At 51.6% G+C, this 19,023-nt stretch overlaps 1 protein-coding gene and 4 non-coding genes across 5 annotated transcripts; 4 read left to right on the top strand and 1 right to left on the bottom strand.

Moving 5' to 3' along the window:
• Positions 1-9,897: 9,897 nt before the first annotated feature.
• Positions 9,898-15,311, top strand: LOC131209210 (ras-associated and pleckstrin homology domains-containing protein 1). The gene is made up of 3 exons (XM_058202220.1): positions 9,898-10,745; positions 10,816-11,188; positions 11,251-15,311. The coding sequence occupies exons 1-3, from the start codon at positions 9,913-9,915 to the stop codon at positions 13,264-13,266; spliced, it is 3,222 nt and encodes a 1,073-aa protein (XP_058058203.1). The 5' UTR covers positions 9,898-9,912; the 3' UTR covers positions 13,267-15,311.
• Positions 15,312-16,726: 1,415 nt separating this feature from the next.
• Trnal-cag (transfer RNA leucine (anticodon CAG)) lies at positions 16,727-16,809 on the top strand. Its single transcript has one exon. It is a non-coding gene; the product is annotated as a tRNA-Leu (tRNA).
• A 412-nt stretch (positions 16,810-17,221) lies between these two features.
• On the top strand, positions 17,222-17,304 carry Trnal-cag (transfer RNA leucine (anticodon CAG)). The gene has a single exon. It is a non-coding gene; the product is annotated as a tRNA-Leu (tRNA).
• Positions 17,305-18,011: 707 nt separating this feature from the next.
• Positions 18,012-18,094, top strand: Trnal-cag (transfer RNA leucine (anticodon CAG)). Its single transcript has one exon. It is a non-coding gene; the product is annotated as a tRNA-Leu (tRNA).
• Positions 18,095-18,306: 212 nt separating this feature from the next.
• On the bottom strand, positions 18,307-18,389 carry Trnal-cag (transfer RNA leucine (anticodon CAG)). Its single transcript has one exon. It is a non-coding gene; the product is annotated as a tRNA-Leu (tRNA).
• Positions 18,390-19,023: the final 634 nt, after the last annotated feature.

Raw genomic sequence — 19,023 nt, 5'->3', positions numbered from 1 at the left:
TAAACAACGCGCACAGTTAAAAGGCAGCATAAACATGCTCGCGCGCGAGTGTATTGGTGAAACCCGACTCGTCGGTTTTTGGTCTCTCTCTCTCTCTCTCGCTCGCAGGGGCTCGCTCCCTTTGGCCCTACGCACGCACACACCCGAGCACACGCTAGAATCCTGCAAACTTTGCAATGTGCTGGTCTCGCCGCGAGATTTAAGGGGGTGAATGTTGCGTTCACCGCGCGCGAGTCAGACTCGCGTCAGTCGGTTGCGTAGCCCAGAGTGAGTCAGTCGCCGTCCGTCCGTCGATCTGCGGCCCAAATTTTGCTCCGTTCTTCCCCGTTGGCTAGAGAGGAACTTAATACGCACTTCGGTTCGGTAGTTGCGTTGCAGTTTCTCCGCGTCCGATAGTGATTTCTGGTGTTCGAAGAAAGCCGTAGGGCGGCGGCAGAGAACTCCTTCTGTGTCGTGACAAAGTGCGTGGAGTTTGGCGCTTTGGCGTCGCGCGCATCGTGGGCCGCGTGATTGCTCTCTCTCTCTCTCTCCCTTTGGGTGTGGTGGTGCCCCGTGTTGGTGTGTATTGGTTGCTGGGCTGCGTTGTTGACCTTTGCTCTGGAGCCAGACCGATGCCGATCCGACGGGCCCGCGGAGAGAAAAGTGGAGTGAACAAAGTGCCAACAACAACGAAGGTCTCGCTTCGCTTTGTGCAGTGATTGATCTCAGGGCAAAAAGGCAATTGCGAGTGATAAAGGAGGAAAAAGTCAACGATAATAATGTCGAAGGGTGACGTCGGGCATCAATTGATCCATTAATCGGTGTCCGAAGGCGATGTTCCCGATGTTGAGTGTCTAATCCTCCCCACGTTAACTCTGGAGACCGGACATTAGCTAGTGGCGACCTGATCCCGAGGCCGAGACGCAACGGGAGGATCCCCACAGGAGAGGAGGATGTCTCTGCTGGACAGCAGTTGGTCCGACTTCGACTCCGCTTCGATGTACTCGAATGAATGTGTAAGTGGCGTGTTGTGTCATGTGGAGCTTAGTATGATTTCTTTGTGTAGCTCAGGCTCAGGAACAAGAAAAAAAAAGTGGCCGTAAAGAAGGATTATGACAAACGCCACGCTTTTACCCCACACCGAGGTCATCTGGCCGTCGACAGAGAGGAGGAGGGAGGCTTGCGACATTGTGGCCTGTAAATCACTTCAAATTACTATTGGCATCATTTGCACAACTCGCGCGCCACCGGACCTCGGAGACCTCGTTATGATGGCGCAGCGCTGCGCTGCCTTTGTCCGGATCTGGGGTCTGGGGTCTGGGGTCTGGTGGGTGGAAGAAAGTGACAGTCCGCCCAAGCCCAAGCGCGACAGCGAGTCATTCAGCCGGCAGAGACCGGTCCCCCCCCAGCAATTACTTGTCCGACTCCACTCCACTCGATGGCGGCGAGTTCCGCTGGGTTGATTCCGCCTTCGGGCGTGTTCTAGAATATCCGGCCTGCTGCCTCCCCCCCCAACACCCCGCTGCTCAATTTACAATATGCACAAATCTTATTGTCGCAAAACGAGAACGAATCGCACTGGTGACGACCAGAGGAGCGCGGTTGGCATAAACAGCTCGTTCCGAGCCAGTTGGCTGGTTGTGTAACGGCTCAGTATCTCCTCTGGAGTGTGCCTTCTAGCCTTTGCTTTATTTCTCCGTGGCCGCCACCGACAATTACCGCACAAATATTCTGAAGAACCGGGTCAGAAATCAAGAAACTTTTCGGAAGCCATTCTCACGCATTTGGGTCACCCGGTACGAAGGGAACGGTGCTCCTCAACAGGGCAGCGTAAGACCGTGACCGTAGACCTGAAATCAACGGCACAACATCGGCCGGCCACCGTAGCTGCTTGCCGTAGCATCAATTAGTGCGGCTCTTTAATTAACGACGAAAGATGCTGCAAGTCGTCGCCTTGACGGATGGTGGACTCGCGGCCAGATCCTCTCCGACCAAATTATATATTCCAAGTTTGAACCGATTTGTCAAGTGGACTGCGTTGATCGCGAGGCCCAGCAAAGTTGTTGCTCCGGGTTCTCCAAACGTTTGCGCGGACCTGAACGGCCCCGGGGGCCGTTTTGGGACACCGCAAGGGCCCCAAACGGCTTTGGTCAGCCGAACAAAGGCCAGGCGTGGCTCTGGCTGTGCTGGTACCCTGATCATGTGTGTGTGTGGTAGTGTATGTGGACCACTTTTGGGCGGGGGAAAACTGTCCATTTGATGGAATGCGATCGCGGCAAGTAATTGCGCGCGATCACTTCGGACGCGCACTTCTTTAATGGCGCACCCGCCATTTAGCGCGCACACAGCGACACGCAGGAAGACGATCTCTTATTTCAAGATCGTTTTGCACGATTAAAAAAAGCGGTTCCGCCTTTCAGCCCCGCCGAATGCCAGACAGACGACAGGCGAGATGTGCATTACTGCGCTGCGGTCTTGGCAGCGGAAGTTTGAAGTTGGGCAGGACGCAAGAGCAAAACCACGGCGTTACTGCGTTTGTTTATTCTGCCTGTGCCAGGGGCACGCCAGCGATGGCGGGAAGATTCCAGTCTGAAGATTCTTTTCTGGAAATCAAATCACACACGCCGCGCCAGCTCAGCGTATGGGTGATGGGTGAGCCCGGCCCGGGGTTGCATTGCCGGGACCGGCGGGACTGGGACGAACCCGAAACCGAAATGCATTATTATTCCATCCGCTTGCCATCTGATATGTGTGGGGAGGAAGATATTTTTCTCCGCCGCCGCACAGCGCTGCCCTGTTGTCTCGAGTCCCGCAGAATAAGGAAGCGATGCAAACGCCACCAAGTGGCATTTTCATTCTTCGTCGTCGTCGTCAACTGCGGCTGGTGGGTTCTAAGACACCCGCGCGCCTTGTTTGATACATGGGATGCATTTTTCTTTGTCTGGAGAGCATTGCCACCATGAGTCACAGGGTCACTACATAACTTTGGAATCCATAGTCCCGGGTGGCAAACCCCCAGAAAGAACATTCTTCGTTCACTCCCCAGAAACCCCAACGCTGCTCTGCGCAATTGGTACGAAGAAGTTCACAAACAAACAATCGAAAGTATTGTCGATGTTTACATAGACCGCTGCTCTCCGTGTGCTGTCCGGCTTCCGGCACTCTCTGGCTGGGCAGTTTTATCTCTATCTTCCGTTAACACTTCAGCGGCGATAACGTGGAGCAGCACATCGGCTACCAACAGCGACTCGGTTCGATCGTTAGGCGTAATCTATCAGGAATACTCTCCCAGAGCGGCCGGGGCGGCCACTACTGTGCGGGGTAGGAATGTAAGCCGCTTCCTCCGGCCGAACGGTTCCATTCCTCTTCCAGGCCAGGTCCACCGTAAAACTCCAGGCCTTCGGTGTATTTTAATAACGTGTTTCCCTTGTGTTCTCTCTTGTCGGCCATTCCTTCGGGCTGTCGTCCCGCTGTCCTGGTTCCCCGTGGATTTTCGGGTTTGTTTTGAATTTCTAACGAGATACACCGCCCCCGGGACAAGATCTCTTGTGCGGAGCGGTCTGTTTCGAGAATCCGAACCAGCCCGCGGTGTGGTGATCGTGGAGAAACTATCAAGTGGACATATTATGCAGCGGGAAGGACGTGTGTTTCCCTGATCGCTACCGATCGTCCCGATCTGATGTTTCCCCTTTTTGGGATTCCTCGTACATCTCACCGGCGGGCCTGCGGGCCGTCGGGTCTGGTCACGTTCTTCTCGGAACCCGCTGGTCTTTATGAGAATCAGCTTCACTGTCCGGCCTCCGGGAGAGATCGGGAAATTCCTGTCCCAGAAAAGGGCGCTCTCAAACCACTGGAACGTGAGGTTTGCCAAATCGATACGATAAGGCAATGATCGGGCTTGTCCCAGAATCGGTCGCGTCCCTCGTTTTGTCGCCTGGGTGATATTTTATGGGTCTGTCGACCTCCGCCGAAGTACCCGGAAGTGCCCCCCCCCCGGGGTGGGGAAAGTATTAGCATAAGCTATGGCCGTTCAATCGACGCGCTTCTGATAACATGGCTGCCGTGTTGTAACGGCTTCCGCCATTCTTGGACGCATCCGCGGGTCATTAATAATTGACACAGGCCCGGCCACTGCTGGCGCGGGATTGATGGTAATGCTGTTTCCAGGCCCCCACCGGCTTCTCCAAGATCGGGTGGGGACCGGGAATGAATGAATAACTAATGGCGTGATGATCCACCAGAGCGCCGATCGGTGAACGTGTTGACAACCGTTTAACGACCGCACCGCTGATGGGCAGCCACGGAACGTCGGGCTAATAAATCGCGGCCAGCCGACAACTGCGATTGCCGTATTTGCCAGGCCGCTCTGTGGAAGTCATCATTCTTTATCATTCTTGTGCGTGGCCGGTTTTTTTGGGGTCGCCTCACTCGCCCGGTCCGCTGGCCGACCGTTTAATGTGCGCTGCGAACATTATGAATTCAAATTAAAAACTTCCTTTCGCCGACGCGCCGCGGGTTCTGGCGGAACAGAGAAGTCAGCCACACAAAAAGCGAGAGGATCAATCAGTAATTCCATCGACCGGGATTGGCTGTGGAGGCCTACGGGACGGCGTTCCCGGACCCTGGATAAAAACCCATTCTAGCGTGGAGTGGGAGCCATCATCATCATCATCGCAGTCGTTGAGTGAACTTCCACGAGGACTTTCTGTTGTGGAGTTCCGCCATGAGGGGGATTTAATTATCAAACTCGTTGTGTCCAGCAGAGGAAGTTCCGTCCGGGCGGGATTTTGGTCACTGCGCCTGCATCGTGGACAATCCATCCTAAATCCAGCGATATTCCACCGGAGGAATATATTTCCAACATGTGGCCAAACCTGACACCGCATATTGAATAGACCATATTCTACCGGCCGGCATTGAAATGTGTGCCCGTGTGTCGTCTAATCAGTATTCTTCCGTTTCGCTGCCAGCGGAAGTTACCGTTTCCTCTCTCTCTGGTGACTATCCGGCGGTGTTTAGCGGTGGCCACGTCTTTCCACCAACGCCACACGCTGGTACGCTGGTCGTTGTTGCGCTAACCCTTTTCCACGCCGACCGGGGAGACCGGGGGCGTCCGTCTGTATCCGTTCGGGAAGCGTTGACAACGGCGAAAGACGACAATGATTTTAACGGATGTGCGCACGAACTAACTTCCCGGTTCACCGCGGCTCGGGTAACCGGCCCATAGTCGTGGTCTCCCCTTCAGCTGCGTCGTGGGTTCGATTGTTGCCTCCAGTTTGTGGGTGTCAGGAAGAAGACGTTTAATGTTAATGCACATTTGACAGCGGCGAGTCAGTCCCCCCTCGAGGTAGCAGAAGAGGGCCCCTTGGTTCTTCTTGACAGACCCGACGCTCCTCGCTGGGGGGAGCCCGAGAATAGACACTTGTGGGGCGGTGCTAGTGGTGCTTTTGTGGCCACGTTGTTTCCCACCCAACCCGGCGAGTGGGGGCTCTAGAATGGTGGGGATTATTACTTTAATCAAACTCGGTGCCAGCCCAGCCCGATGGTAAACTCCCCAAAAAGCGCTAGACGTTGTTTTCCTTTTTTTTTTGTTTGATGGCCCAGCATAAACATATTCTGGATTACACGGGGGCGGGTGGGCCAACGCCGGTGGTGGGCCGTTTGGTTCGAACTTTGAAGTTCCTGGGGCTGGGGCGTTCCTAATATTCATCCTCCGACCGCGGTCTGTTGCTGATGCTCGTTTATGAGCGTCGTGGTGTGTAAAGCAACCGAGCAGTCAGCCGAGTGTATGTAAATGATTTGTTGTTGAATGATGGATGGGTGGCGGTAACCACACGCCGCCGCCACCGCCGCGTAGTAGTGTTCTGGATTCCCCGGATTGTACAGTGTTCCCGTTTTATTGAAGACGTTCCGAAACGGAAAATGTGGACGCTTGTAGCGGGTGTTTGTCACTCTGTTGAAAATCGGGCTGCCCTTCGTTGAGTCCGGGTGAAATAATAAGATACTTCTCCGTACCGCCGTAGCATGGCGCCCAGTGATGGCGCCCATTAAAAGACGCTTTAAAACCGTTTGATTATGCTTTGCAACACGAAGCACGCCCGAGGAGAGGTCGTAAAGTGGTCTTCCTTGGGTTGCCACGACCCATCCAGGGGGCGGCAAGGGGGAAGGGACTGGTAAGGGATGGACACGGCAAAACTTCACCACAGTGAACTCCAATTTCTATGTTTGTCGATGATATGCTCTGCTGCAGAAAGCCTATAATTAAACCTCACCAGTTCTGTAACGTCATAAAATATGTTTTTTTGAATTTGTTTTTGAAAAAGGAGTCCAGACCAACCACACTTACGTGTAAAGATATTCTGCTCAGAAGTGTTGGAATTTCATGTCTCATTGTGGTAAGCGAAAGGATAACTTTCAATCGAAGCGGAACGCAGTCCTCAGGATCAGCGAAATGTTCGAGACTTTCCACTCACAAGGCAGGCGTCGAAAAAGGTGAAAATGTCCCACACGGAAGCTGTTTGCCACAATGCTCACTGATGAATGGCACAGAAATCTTCAAAAGGAGCTTCAATCAGGTCTTGAATTTTACACAACATTCCATTTAAAAAAGAGATGATTTGGCTGATCCTATATGGAGTGGACCAAAACGTCAAAAATTTGCAACTTCAAAACTCTCGTTATGACAGCGCAATCAAAGAGGGCCTACCAAAGATGGCTACTATGTTCAAGAGCAGACAACCACAGATGAGCCACTTACCATTATGGAAAGGTAGCTCAGGAAACCCGTAGAACTTGTTGCAATTGAAAAATACTGGGACATCGAGAAATCCTTAGAAATTCGACAGGAAAAGGTGAACGCTAAAAAGGTGAGATAAACCTTCCAAATAAGAAAGCGACAAAGTACTGGCCGAAGACTTCTGTTAGGAACAAAAGCAAACATTCAAGAATTGGAGATTGCAAGAGTGTTAACAAAATAGTGGTGCTAGTGCCAATCCGAATTGACCCCTTCTTGATGAACTATTCCTGATTGCTGAACATAATTTGAATTCAATATTCAGCTGCTAGTTTTCCTTGGGTTTGCCTGTACCCCGACCCTTAACTAAACGCCTACCGCAGAAGGGCGCCTTGTGTGCCATTTAATTTCTATGGTTTCCACGGCCCTCTCCGGCAAAATGTATGCCAACGGGCACACGCTGGTATAAGTGGGACGGTTTAGAACCGATGTGGCTCCCCTGGTTGGGTCGCTGCGTCGTGTGTCAGGCGGTGAAAGGCGCCCGAGCGATGCGGCACCTTTCGGCCGCACGTCAGATTTCTGTCGTACTCTGCCACTCGTAACACGATCCTCTCACTTTTAATCTAATTGTAGGCAATTATGGGTTTTACATGGGGCAGGAGGTGCTGCCACACGGTGCCAATCGGTGTAATACCCGGCCCCGACAGCGTGTCTTAGGCTCTGTGCAGATGCAGATTAACCAGCACGGGTTGCGTAATACGTCCTCTCCTGGTGGCATCTGACGACCTCGGTGGTGTGGCCTCGATATTCACGCGAATGTCCGCATTGGTCCCGATTTGGAGGTTCCGTAATCACGTGGAGGAGGTTGCGTCGATCGAGTTTCGCGCATTGCTCACACCTGGTTTTCACGCGATCCCGTACATCCGGCCGTAATTTGCCGGCCACCGTTGTGTCACAGCAGTAGTAGCGGGGCGAGACGTGGCCGAGAAAGGGCAGGACCGGTTCCAACCGGTTACCGGCCAGCGTGCCACAGATGAGTGAATCATCCGGCCGCGAATGGCGGCTTTCTTGCGAGTTGACGTCACGAATGTTTTTGTTTACCTGGCTGCTGCCCGCTGACAGTTCGGGGTGGACAGTTTCTGCTCATTCATCGCGTCTCTCTCGTGGGCGCCGGCGAACGAACACTAGCGCCCTCTCGATCCCACGGGAACCGTCGGCGATGGAGAGTCTCCATGTATGGGTTGTCAGATTCGAGTGCGTGCACCGCAGACACAAGTCCCGTCAGATCGATTCCGTCCCGTCGTTTGGGGGAGCGCATGCGCTCGCAGCACTCCACTGCATTGTCGTGCATCTTCGGCATCTGGAACGGCCGCCCCAAAATCGGTACCGTGTGGCCTCTGCGGCACCCGTGTGCGGGGCCAGTAGCTTCCGAACCACGCAGCGGCGGTGTGGACCCTTTTTTCCCCCATTAGTCACCGTGTTTGTAGAGTGTGTTTTCGGTGTGCTTTTTTCGGTTTTCGGTTCAGTTTATCGTTCCTCTCTGTCCACCTGTGTGTTCCCCTGCACCAGCAACCCTGGCAACGCTGCACCCGTCCGTCCGTCCATCCGACAGCTCAATCCATCCACTGGCCGCGCGCGGCCAATTTGTTTAGATTGGTGAGTTGGGGTTTTAAAAATAAATGGCGCTGAGAAGTTCGTGTCTCGGGGAGACGTGCGCCACCGTTAATTGGCTAATCGGGACCGTGGGTCTGTGTGGCGGATTGTGTGCTATGTTCCGTCGCATTACCGCGGCCGCTTTCACGCCCGTGCGTCCCCGTGAGGCAATCGTCGCCGTGCAGACTTTCTGCGAAAAGATTCGAATTTAGGTGGGCGATTATGACATGCCTTCCCGGTGACGGTTCCGCCGGACGGACGGAACATGGACTCATTGTTGGTGTGGAGAGAAAGATTACGGTTAGAGACCGGGGCCCGGCCTCCGTACCGTTTATTTCGGGATCCCGCAGATCCGGTATCTCCACAGCAGATTTCGAGTTCCAAATGGATTCTTTGCCTGCAAATCAATAGCCGTGTGCATGTGCGTCGAATGCGTAACCCGTACGCATGTGTGCGTTTGTTTGGAATACTATTTCTCAATGAAAACGGTCCCCATTTCGGGGTGGCTCCGGCAGCTCACTGATCCTGCTTGGAGTAATGGTCGGGATTTCTCGGAACTGGCCCCCAACAGCACCACCACCACCACATATTCGCAGACGGTCTGCGGCCTGGGCACGTTTGTGTTTTTCCTAAACAAACAAACCGGAGCGGAGTGACTTCGGAACTGCTGTACGTGGCTGTGCGGTACAGATAATAGTGCCTTCTGGCTCGAATTAATTCTCGGTATTCTCGGCACACCAACCCGGCCCGGCTAGAGGAGTGACTAATGGGCGCGCAGTGCAAGAAAAATGATCTTTGATCCGGTTGGCTTTCGCTGTTTTTCACGCATTTCTCGATGGTCAGTGGCGGGTTGTGTAGCGCGAACCCAGCGAGCGATGGTCCTACGATGGTCTCCGGCCGAGCTCCACTCCGTAGTCGTATAGTATCCGCAGGGAAGTTGTCCGTGACGGTTCGGTGGAGAAGCGGCTGCGACTCTAGTGATGCTTTGTCAGCTATCAGCAGACTCCATCGGAAGCCGCCACTATCAGCGATCGCGGGCCGGCTGAGTGTCGGAGCGAGCACAATCTAAACGTTCGGCTTCGGTGAACGAACCGGTTCCGGTTGAAGAAATCCGCGTTCCGTGAGAGAGGAAGAACGGCCAAGAACTAGAAGAAAAGTTTGTGAGGCTCCAAAGTGTACCTTAATGTAATGTAAAGTTATTTGGGCCGGATCCCACAGCCGGAAGATAGCATTGGAACTGGGGTGCCCAGGCGGGGACGGTTGGCTGGCTGGCTTTTAATTAAATCGAGAGCCATGTTTGGGCTCTCTCACGCGCAATCACCTTCGCTCGGGGTTTTGGTTGGGTGTAGATGGCATTAAAAGCACTGGAGCGTGAAACTAATCCACTGTTCTCTTTGTCCATCCATTTGCAGAGTTTTGAAATCAACAGCACACCACCGACAGCGGCAGGAGCCATCGTAAACCAGACGGCGACGACGACCACGACAGCGCGGCTGCGGCCGAAAAGTAGTACTTCCTCGGAGCGCACCGACTCGTACCGGTTCTCGATGGCCAACCTGGAGGAAACGCAGGAAGCCGAACTGGACGCCATTTTGGGCGAGCTGAGTATACTGGAGGAGCGCGGTGACCTGCGCCACGGGCGCAGCCACAGCCGCACCAACTCGACGATATCGGCCGCCACCAACACGACCCTTTCGTCCGAGAGTGGCTGCAGCAGCGTGGCGGCCGATACGGTATGCAGCGGGGGCAGCATCGCGAGCGGCATGGGTGGCCCCGGCGTGGGCGGTGTCGGGGGCGCCAGCCTCACCCTACACCGGGAGCCACGGACCGACAGTCCGGACAATGATTCCGCCTTCAGCGACACCGTGTCGCTGATGTCGAGCGAGTCGTCCGCCTCGAGCAGCGTGAGCAGTTCCCATCTGAAGCATCTGCAGGCGGCGGCGACGAATGGCGGTGGAGCCGCCGGCCACCAGCCGGATGGGGGCAAGGCGGCCAAGATACATCTGGCCCTGCAAAAAATGGAGCAGGCGTCGGTGCGGCGGTTGTTTGTGAAGGCGTTCTCGGCGGACGGGGCCTCAAAGTCGCTGCTGATCGACGAGACGATGAGCTGCGGGCACGTGACGCGCCTGCTGGCCGACAAGAACCACGTGCAGATGGAGCCGACGTGGGCGATCGTCGAACACCTGCCCGAGTACCAGATGGAGCGCCTGTTCGAGGACCACGAGATGCTGGTCGACAATCTGATGCTGTGGAACCGTGACTCCAAGAACCGGGTCCTGTTCCTGCGCCGGCCGGATAAGGTGGCCCTGTTCAGGACACCGGAAACGTTCCTGCCCGGCACGCAGATGGCACCGGGCAGCGAGCATGACGAGCACACGAGGTACGTAGGCTTTTGGTGGTGGGGAGCTGAGTGCTTCGAACGAATCGCTTACCATCTCTTTTGACCGTAGGGCAATGCTGTTGGATGAGTTCTTCACCAGCGGCAACCAGATCGCGCTGGAGGGCCCACTCTACATGAAGAATGACGCGAAGAAGGGCTGGAAGAAGTATCACTTTGTGCTGCGGGCTTCCGGGCTGCACTACTACCCGAAGGAAAAGACACGCTCGGCGAAGGACCTGCTGTGCCTGGCCCTGTTCGCCGGCCACGAGGTCTACCGTGGGCTGAGCTGGAAGAAGAAGCACAAAGCCCCGTCGGACTACACGTTTGCGCTGCGCTGCCCGAAGGTACCGCCCGGCGTTAAGGGTATCCGCTCGGTGAAGATGCTGTGCACCGAGGATGCGGCAACACTGGAAAACTGGGTCACTGCTATACGGGTGATGAAGGTTAGTATAGAACCACGGGTAGCTCTGTTAGACGGCGACCTGATGACCTCCTTTTTCCGCAGTATGGCAAGAAGCTGTTGGACAACCACCGGACACTGTTGGACGATTTGGCACGGGAAGAGCTGGATAAGCTGAGTTCGGCCAGAAGCAGCTCCATCGGTAGCATCGTCTCGTCCGTGCCGTCACAGTGTAGCACGAGCAGCAGCAACAGCAGTGGAAGCGGTGGTGGTGTCGTTGGCAGTCACCTGGTTCCGGGCGGAGGACACCTGACGGGCGGAAGTGCCAACAGTAACGGGCGCCTGTCGCGAGCGTCTTCGTCCAGCTCGAGCGGTTGCCTGTCGGACGAGAACAATGGATTCGACTCGGAGTTCCCAACCGGGACGATTAAACGGAAACCGTCGATGAAGCCCAACCTGCCGCTGACGTCGATGACGCGCCAGCTGAAGGAGGTCGGCGAAACGACGAGACTGAAGGATGGTTCCGGTGGCGCCGGACCGAACGCAACGATCGGATCTCCTGCCAGCGAGGCGCGCGACGGCGGAACACTGACCCGAAGGCACAGCCGGCGAAGGAGCGAGGAGAGCACTGGAAGCGGAACGCTTAAGCGACGGCCGCCGATGCCGAGCCAGCAGAACCGTGGTTCGATTGAAAGCATGAGTTCCTCCGCGTCCACACCGACCCCCGTTGGCAGTTTGCTGAACACACCGGTCAACTTTGAGCCTCCAACCACCATCCTGAGCGGCGGCGCTGGCCTTACGCACCACCATCTCTCGCTGACGTCACCACCAATGTCTCCTTCCAGCAGCAACCCAATCAACGGCGGGTCCCCAACGGTGGTCGTCGATCCTCCGATACCTTCCTGCATGACGGATTCCACGTTTTCGTTACCACCTCCCCCGCCACCACCCGCCGACGACCCGATGCTGGGTGCGGCCTTCTCCGGTTCGACACTGTCGCTCGACTCACTGCCTCCGCCACCGACCCAGACCGAGCTGGACAATTCGTTCAGCGGATCTCAGCTGTCGCTGGCTTCCGTGCAATTTCCTCCGCCACCGCCCCCATCCGCAACAGTGGCCGCGATGCCCATGCAATTCGCCCCTGCCTCGACGCAGGCCGCAGTTCCGGGCGTTCCGGTTAATGGAGCGGTTCGGCAGCAGCAGCCGGGTGCGGGGCTGCCTTCCGTGGCGCAATCGATCATGAAGCTGAACCACAGCCACACGCTGCCGAGCCCGGCAACAACGCCGATCCTGAAGAAGGAACCGATCTACTCGAAAACCCTCAAACCGTCGGCCCTGAAGGCGCCACCGTACAAGGCGCCTCCGCCGTACAACGGGAGCGACAGTTCCACGGTGGACTCACCGACTCCGTCGGCCACCAAGAGTGTATCGTTCGCTGAATCGCCCGTGCTGTTGCGCCGCAAGGTTTGCTTCGAGGACGAGGTGCACGACGTTCCGCCGTCGCCGCGACGCCTGTGCGCCTCGTACAGTAGCCCCGGTGGACCGTCCAGTCCGCCGGTGCCTCCTCCACGGGCCGAGGCGACGCGCCTCTCGACGACCTACACCTCACCGAAGCGGCTAAGCGAATCGAGCGCCAATCCGCCGCGTGACTTCCTCAAGGATCTGCAGCGCGTCATGAACAAAAAGTGGCAGGTGGCGCAGAAGTGCAAACTCGAGCCGGCCACCACGCCCCACGAGGTGCTCGGTTTCCGCGACATGCACGGCGCGGAGCTGTACTCCTCGGCCACCCCGTACTACCGCGAGACGGCCAACGTGAGCAACTGGGTGCAGGAGCACTACGGTGCGCCGGACGGGCTGTACGAAAATCTCGGCAGCAACATGGGCATCGAGCCCAACTATCCGATCGGCATGCCGGCACACGTCGTGATGGCGCCGGTGATGCAGTCGCCAGCCGGCGTCAAGAAGCGCCCTCCACCGCCACCTCCGAAGCGAAGCGAAAAGACGCAACTGACCACAACCGGAACACCGCAGCATCAGCTGCATCACCAGCAGCAGCAGCATCACTATCACCAACAGCATCAGCAGCAGCAACCGCAACCGACTCACCAGCAGCGCGTCTGAGCCTGATAGGAGGAACCGCTGCTCGGGTGGGCCAACTGCTTCGGAATAAGATTTCGTCCCAAGTGGCCCCAACGGTGGTGTTCGTGATGCCGATTCGATGATGTTCGTTATGTGCAGCGGTTGGTCTACAATTGAATCTGTCTTCGAGAGTGGCAACGTGGCTCCGTTGGGTTACGGTCTTCCCCACACCTAGTGGCCGCCGGTGTCGGCGGCGGCGTCTTCGGGAAACGTGAAAAAAGTCTGCTTAGTAAAAATGTCGTAATTAAGTAGATAAGAGCGAAGTGCGAAGTAAATTAGGTTAAGGGCGAAAGCAACGCATCATGCAGCAATCGAAACTGAGAGAGCGCGAACCAAGCGATCAACCATCATTGTGATTAAGTAGCAAAGCAAAATGGCATCCGATGGGTGAGGAAAACTGGCCGGCGTTTAAGGTTAATTTATTTAAAGTATCGGTTTATCTCGGATTGCGCTGCAAGTTCGGAGTGTTTCGATTAAGACGGACGGCGGAACGCTATATCTATAAGAGTTGTAACCGGATGGGAACACCGCTCTCGGTTACACCACTATGTACAGTTTATACAAGCCTTTACTTCGCATTTTGTAAGGTGGGTGCGGAAGTAGCGGCCACATCAACGTGCGCAAAGGTTTGATGTTGCTTTTAAACCCTCAACGCCTAGTTAGGAGCAGGTCAGCCACGTTGGACTTCCGGTGAGTGCAACGAAACAAAACCAAATCAGGAATCCGATCCCGAATCTCTGGCCCTCGGGAGTAGTTGTTGTGTACAGGTTGTGGGTCCGGTAGTGCGCACACCACTGTTCTGCGGGCCGAGCCGGACAAGGGAAGCAGTAAGAGTATGTACCCGGAGGAGGGAGGCAACCAATAAACGAACGACTAAAAACCGGACGAAAAGATGACAGCAAGTGCCATGGGCTAAGCTTAGATTTAGGATCGCGCCGTGCCGCGTTAGAGTAGACTAAAACCGAGATAGTGTTTGTAATAAATCGGACTAGCGCAAGTCACCGTTACTACTAAAAATGCTTCTTCATCATTTAACCGCTCGAGTCGCGCGTAGCGTAGAGTGACACACGGATGTGTTAAAGGTTGTTCCACGATCAATCGAAGGCGTTTTGCCGTCAGGTGCTTTTTTATCAGGACCAACGCAAGGAATCCACAGGAGGAAGAAAGATACGCTCTACCGCAGCGAGTTGGGCTGGCTTCTGTCCCTGGGTGGGCGCTCGTAGATGTAGCCGTAGTCGTGTTTTTATGTGTCCCCGTAGTACTTTTGGAATTCAGCTTCGTTTTTCATTCTTTTCGAGGATACTGTTTAGGATGGCAAATTAAGAGAACCATGTAACGAGGTTTTACTCGCAAACGTGCAACGGGCACGAGGACGTACGTTTCCCGCGTGCTTCCGATCGGGATGCACGGGGGAGTGATGTGAAAAAGGACTAAATAAACGCCACCCAACACATACCCACACAAACTCACACCAACACGGGCTACACGATCATTCATTATACACCATGGCGAAATGGAAACAATAATTTTACAATGTTATATCGAATTTTACAATTAAAGCAAATCAAAGCTCTAGTGCACACGCGCGCAATCGTGGACGCAATCGAATCGTGATGATCCACACGGCTTTTCCACAGGACACGCGCGCTCGCTCTGCCCGTGATTTTACGGACGACCAAAAACGAATTGTGAACGGCGAATCCGGCGCTTTCGCGGAGAGCAGATGCGCGAGGGCAAGGTTTTTCTTTTGGAAGAAACGTTTTACGCTGTCCACGTATTGGACGATAAAAAAGTGTGTATAAAAACACAAGAAGAAAATATACTAAAGTCGATCGACCGTGGTGCAGTAGAGCCGAGAGTGATCACGACAACCGTATGATCGACGTAATAATATATATGGAAAAGGTGCTTTCAAAATGAACTAAACTTTAAGGGCGCAAAATTAGAGACAAACAAAAACCGATGTATAAATTTAAAGCTATTTGCGGAGGTTTTTAGAAGTTAAAATTATTCCCACTGTTTGTGGGCGAAATCTTAAGTGCTTGTGCTTTTGGTTTGTTTCTGTGTTTGCCTGCGGAACGTGCGTTGGTTGGGAACTCGTCGTTTGTCGTCGTAACATAAAAGGTCTACCTTTGCTTCACTTGGAGTATCTGTTCGTGTCCGTCGTAATGCCACCACCAACCAATCTAATCAACCGAATTGCTCCTCGATTGTCTCAGTCTTCACGTTTTTTGCCAAATACAGGATCAATATATAGGATAGTAAGACCATTGTAGTTTAATATGCGAACAATAAAGGAGCGAGAAAACTTAACATTTACAGTACTTCCGACAATTAACCCGAGGCCAAGTTTATGTTGTCGAGTGTGGTCTGAATGCAGTGGCATTTTGAATGCCATGAGAAATGATACGGCAACTTAAAATGTGCTCACGTTTAGGAAAAAAAACTATGCCAGATTAAAGTATGAAACAGATAAAATATAAATTCCGTACAGTGACCATGTCCAACCGTTTTCTCTCCGTCGTGCACCGCTTAACTATTCCGGACCCGAGTATGAAAGTGTAAGAAGCAGTAGAAAAGCTTCTAAACTATTTGCTTGTTGAGATAGAACGAACAGCCTAAACTAAACAGAACCACTAAACTACACATACAGGATCATGCAGAGTACGTAGTGTAACAATGGGAAACACAACGCAACTGAACCGTCTTTACACATTTTCTGTTGTACAATTCTTCTGAGCAGTTCGTTAGTGTAATGGAAAAGGAGGGCAAACCTTTAATGCGTAAATTTTGTCAAGCAAAGCGAATAGAAATTTAAAGAAAACTGTGCATTGAGTACCACAATCTGTAACAATACAATGTTGGAAGAAAATTAATCTCGTCGTGGCTTTTATTTGTTTGTAAGACACAAACCATGTTCACTTATTGAAACGTGTTTTGATTTCGACTTACCAGTAATCTCGGTACGATACTCTTGCCACGCTGTATTTATAACTATCACTATATGTTGCTTGCACTGCTTCACTGCATTACTTTTTACAATCATTTATAGTGTTATTTACGCGCAACGTGAGCGATATAAAAGTTGGTTATTGTGAAGGAAAATCAAATGGAAAAATGATGACTGAATGATACCGAGAAGGTTGGTAGACGAAATGAAGCTTAATTTAGTAATGCAGAACGGAAACTGAACGGTGTACCGGAAATATGAACCTTTCGAACACAATGAAGGTAAACTATGTAAAAATAAAAACGCCTCCTGGTGAACACGGTATAACTTTGGTGTTTTTTTTTCAATGTTTAGTTTTTTTGTGTCTCACATGGTTGATGGTTTTAATTTTCCTTCCATATCGATCATAAGCTTTCTAGTACATTGCGTATTAATGGACTGTTGTTTCTGCTGCCAACGATCCGACCAGAACATTCCGTCGATCGTCAAGAAGTCAGGATGGCCGAGCGGTCTAAGGCGCTACGTTCAGGTCGTAGTCTTCTCTGAAGGCGTGGGTTCGAATCCCACTTCTGACATTATCAGCGTTTTTTTTATTATCACTAGCAGGAAGTTTAATAACCAGAAACCGTTGTTGGTGCACAGAATCAAGGCCATCCGAAACAATTTATTACAGGCCCCAAACATAGAAAAACCACTATTACCATTTGCGAACTGCAACGTAACCTAAGTACAGTCCTTACTGTACGAAGGACGACCAACATAGTAATATGTTTAAAATAATCTAATACTGGAACGTGCGCCGATTTTTAAGCAAAGCCCTCATTTGCTTTATATAAAAGAACGGGATAAATTGTATGAAAACTATTAAACAAAAGAAGTTAATTTTCCCGATTGATATTTCTTAATTGTATAAGAATTTATTACTTCGCTCATTTTATGTATTGTATTGAGCGATCGGTTAGCAAAAGAGCGTGAAACAATAGATAAGTCAGGATGGCCGAGCGGTCTAAGGCGCTACGTTCAGGTCGTAGTCTTCTCTGAAGGCGTGGGTTCGAATCCCACTTCTGACAATAAAACTAATCTTTTATGCTACAACAAATATTCCCTACTTTAAATGGTTTAATAATTTTGTTCTGTGCGACTACCGCAATTTAGTAGCAAGGTTTGCTTAATATTTCGGTTTATTGAAAACACCTCAATGTGTAAAGGAACCATGCCAATTGTGAAGATTTATGGAGTTAACCAACTCTCTAGTCAGTATTTTCTTATTATTTTATTTTTGTACAGGGCTATCATTTTGTTTCGGAGTCTTGTTGAAAATGTCTAAGTCTGGAGGCCTAATCTTTTTATTGAGATCAGATAGGTTCTGTATAATTAACTTAAACAAAGCATCGTGTCTGTCCTCATTGACAAAGGGTTCAATATTTTTCACGAATGAGAACTGGTACATATTGTCGAGCCAATTGTGGCGATTCAAAGGCTGGAAAGGCATTACTTTACGCGTATAACGAAGAGATTCGGAGTGTATCATAAACAACATAAATAATAAGACATTCGATTACAGAGTTACTAAAATACTGTAAATATCTTTTGCAGAAGTCGTTCTTTCGTTCATCAGTGATTTTTTTTCTAGTACTGCATCTGTTCTGAAATTTAATCCTGATTATACTTATCGCGCATGAGCATATCTCATCACGCACCGTCTATTAAGCAATCTCGGTCCGCGCTCGGTTGAAGTCCGCGATCGGTTGAAATCGAAGCAAGAAACAATAGACAAGTCAGGATGGCCGAGCGGTCTAAGGCGCTACGTTCAGGTCGTAGTCTTCTCTGAAGGCGTGGGTTCGAATCCCACTTCTGACATACGAATACTTATTTTATCGAACGTTACTAGATCTCTTAACATTCCAATCTATATTTTCTCAATAAATAATTTGAATAAAATAAATCAATAAAATTCGTAAGCTATATTTATTTAGCAAATAATTGCAAGCAGCGGTGCTACAATAAACTGGTCAAATCTGTAAAATTTCCATAGGTGTCGTATTTATTTCAGCCATTGGAAAAAAGTTAGATGTCAGAAGTGGGATTCGAACCCACGCCTTCAGAGAAGACTACGACCTGAACGTAGCGCCTTAGACCGCTCGGCCATCCTGACTTGGTGGTGGAAGCTGGATCATTATCATAGACATTTCGCCGGTGTTGAGTCATTTTGCTCTTACGAAATGCTCCTAAAATAGATTCAAATGGGAACAGACGTTGCAACCGAACCGATTTGCAAGATTTATTCGATTAATTTTACATAACTAAAGGTTTGCCAACAATGTATTAATTCCTTATTAGAGTTGTAGATATTAAATAAGTTCTTTTAAAGGTGGTATTACTTTTTGTGCGCTACTATCAAGCATCCCTTAATCCAAATACTCAGTTTAGAAGTCGGAACTCACGATGGAGTTAAATTCATTCATGTGTTGGACAGCATTAGCGAGTCATTTAATGTTTTGCAATACACAAAAATAAACCATTTTAGAAACACTTACGCACAGACTTATTTTAAAACTTTTAGGTACAAACTAAACCCTGCTTCTGGCACCGATACGTTAGCGCCCTCTGTTGACGGATCCCACTGAAAATCACCACGCGAGAGTAAATTCACCACGACTATCGTTGGAGGGAAAACATGTTGGAACATTATTGGAATTATTGGTTGGAACATACATTATTTTGTTCTTTCGCGTCCACATTGATGTCGATACTAAGTAGTAAATCAAAAATAGTAACACCACGTCGTG

Source organism: Anopheles bellator, chromosome 2 (assembly GCF_943735745.2).
Source record: "Anopheles bellator chromosome 2, idAnoBellAS_SP24_06.2, whole genome shotgun sequence".
Lineage (NCBI taxonomy): Eukaryota > Metazoa > Arthropoda > Insecta > Diptera > Culicidae > Anopheles > Anopheles bellator.
This window is presented reverse-complemented; position numbering and strand designations above follow the sequence as displayed.

Coding starts and splice junctions, on each gene's coding strand:
- LOC131209210 (XM_058202220.1), top strand. CDS start 9,913: ATGGCCAACCTGGAGGAAACGCAGGAAGCCGAACTGGACGCCATTTTG. Junction 10,746..10,815: donor GAGCATGACGAGCACACGAG/GTACGTAGGCTT, acceptor TTTTGACCGTAG/GGCAATGCTGTTGGATGAGT. Junction 11,189..11,250: donor CTGCTATACGGGTGATGAAG/GTTAGTATAGAA, acceptor CTTTTTCCGCAG/TATGGCAAGAAGCTGTTGGA.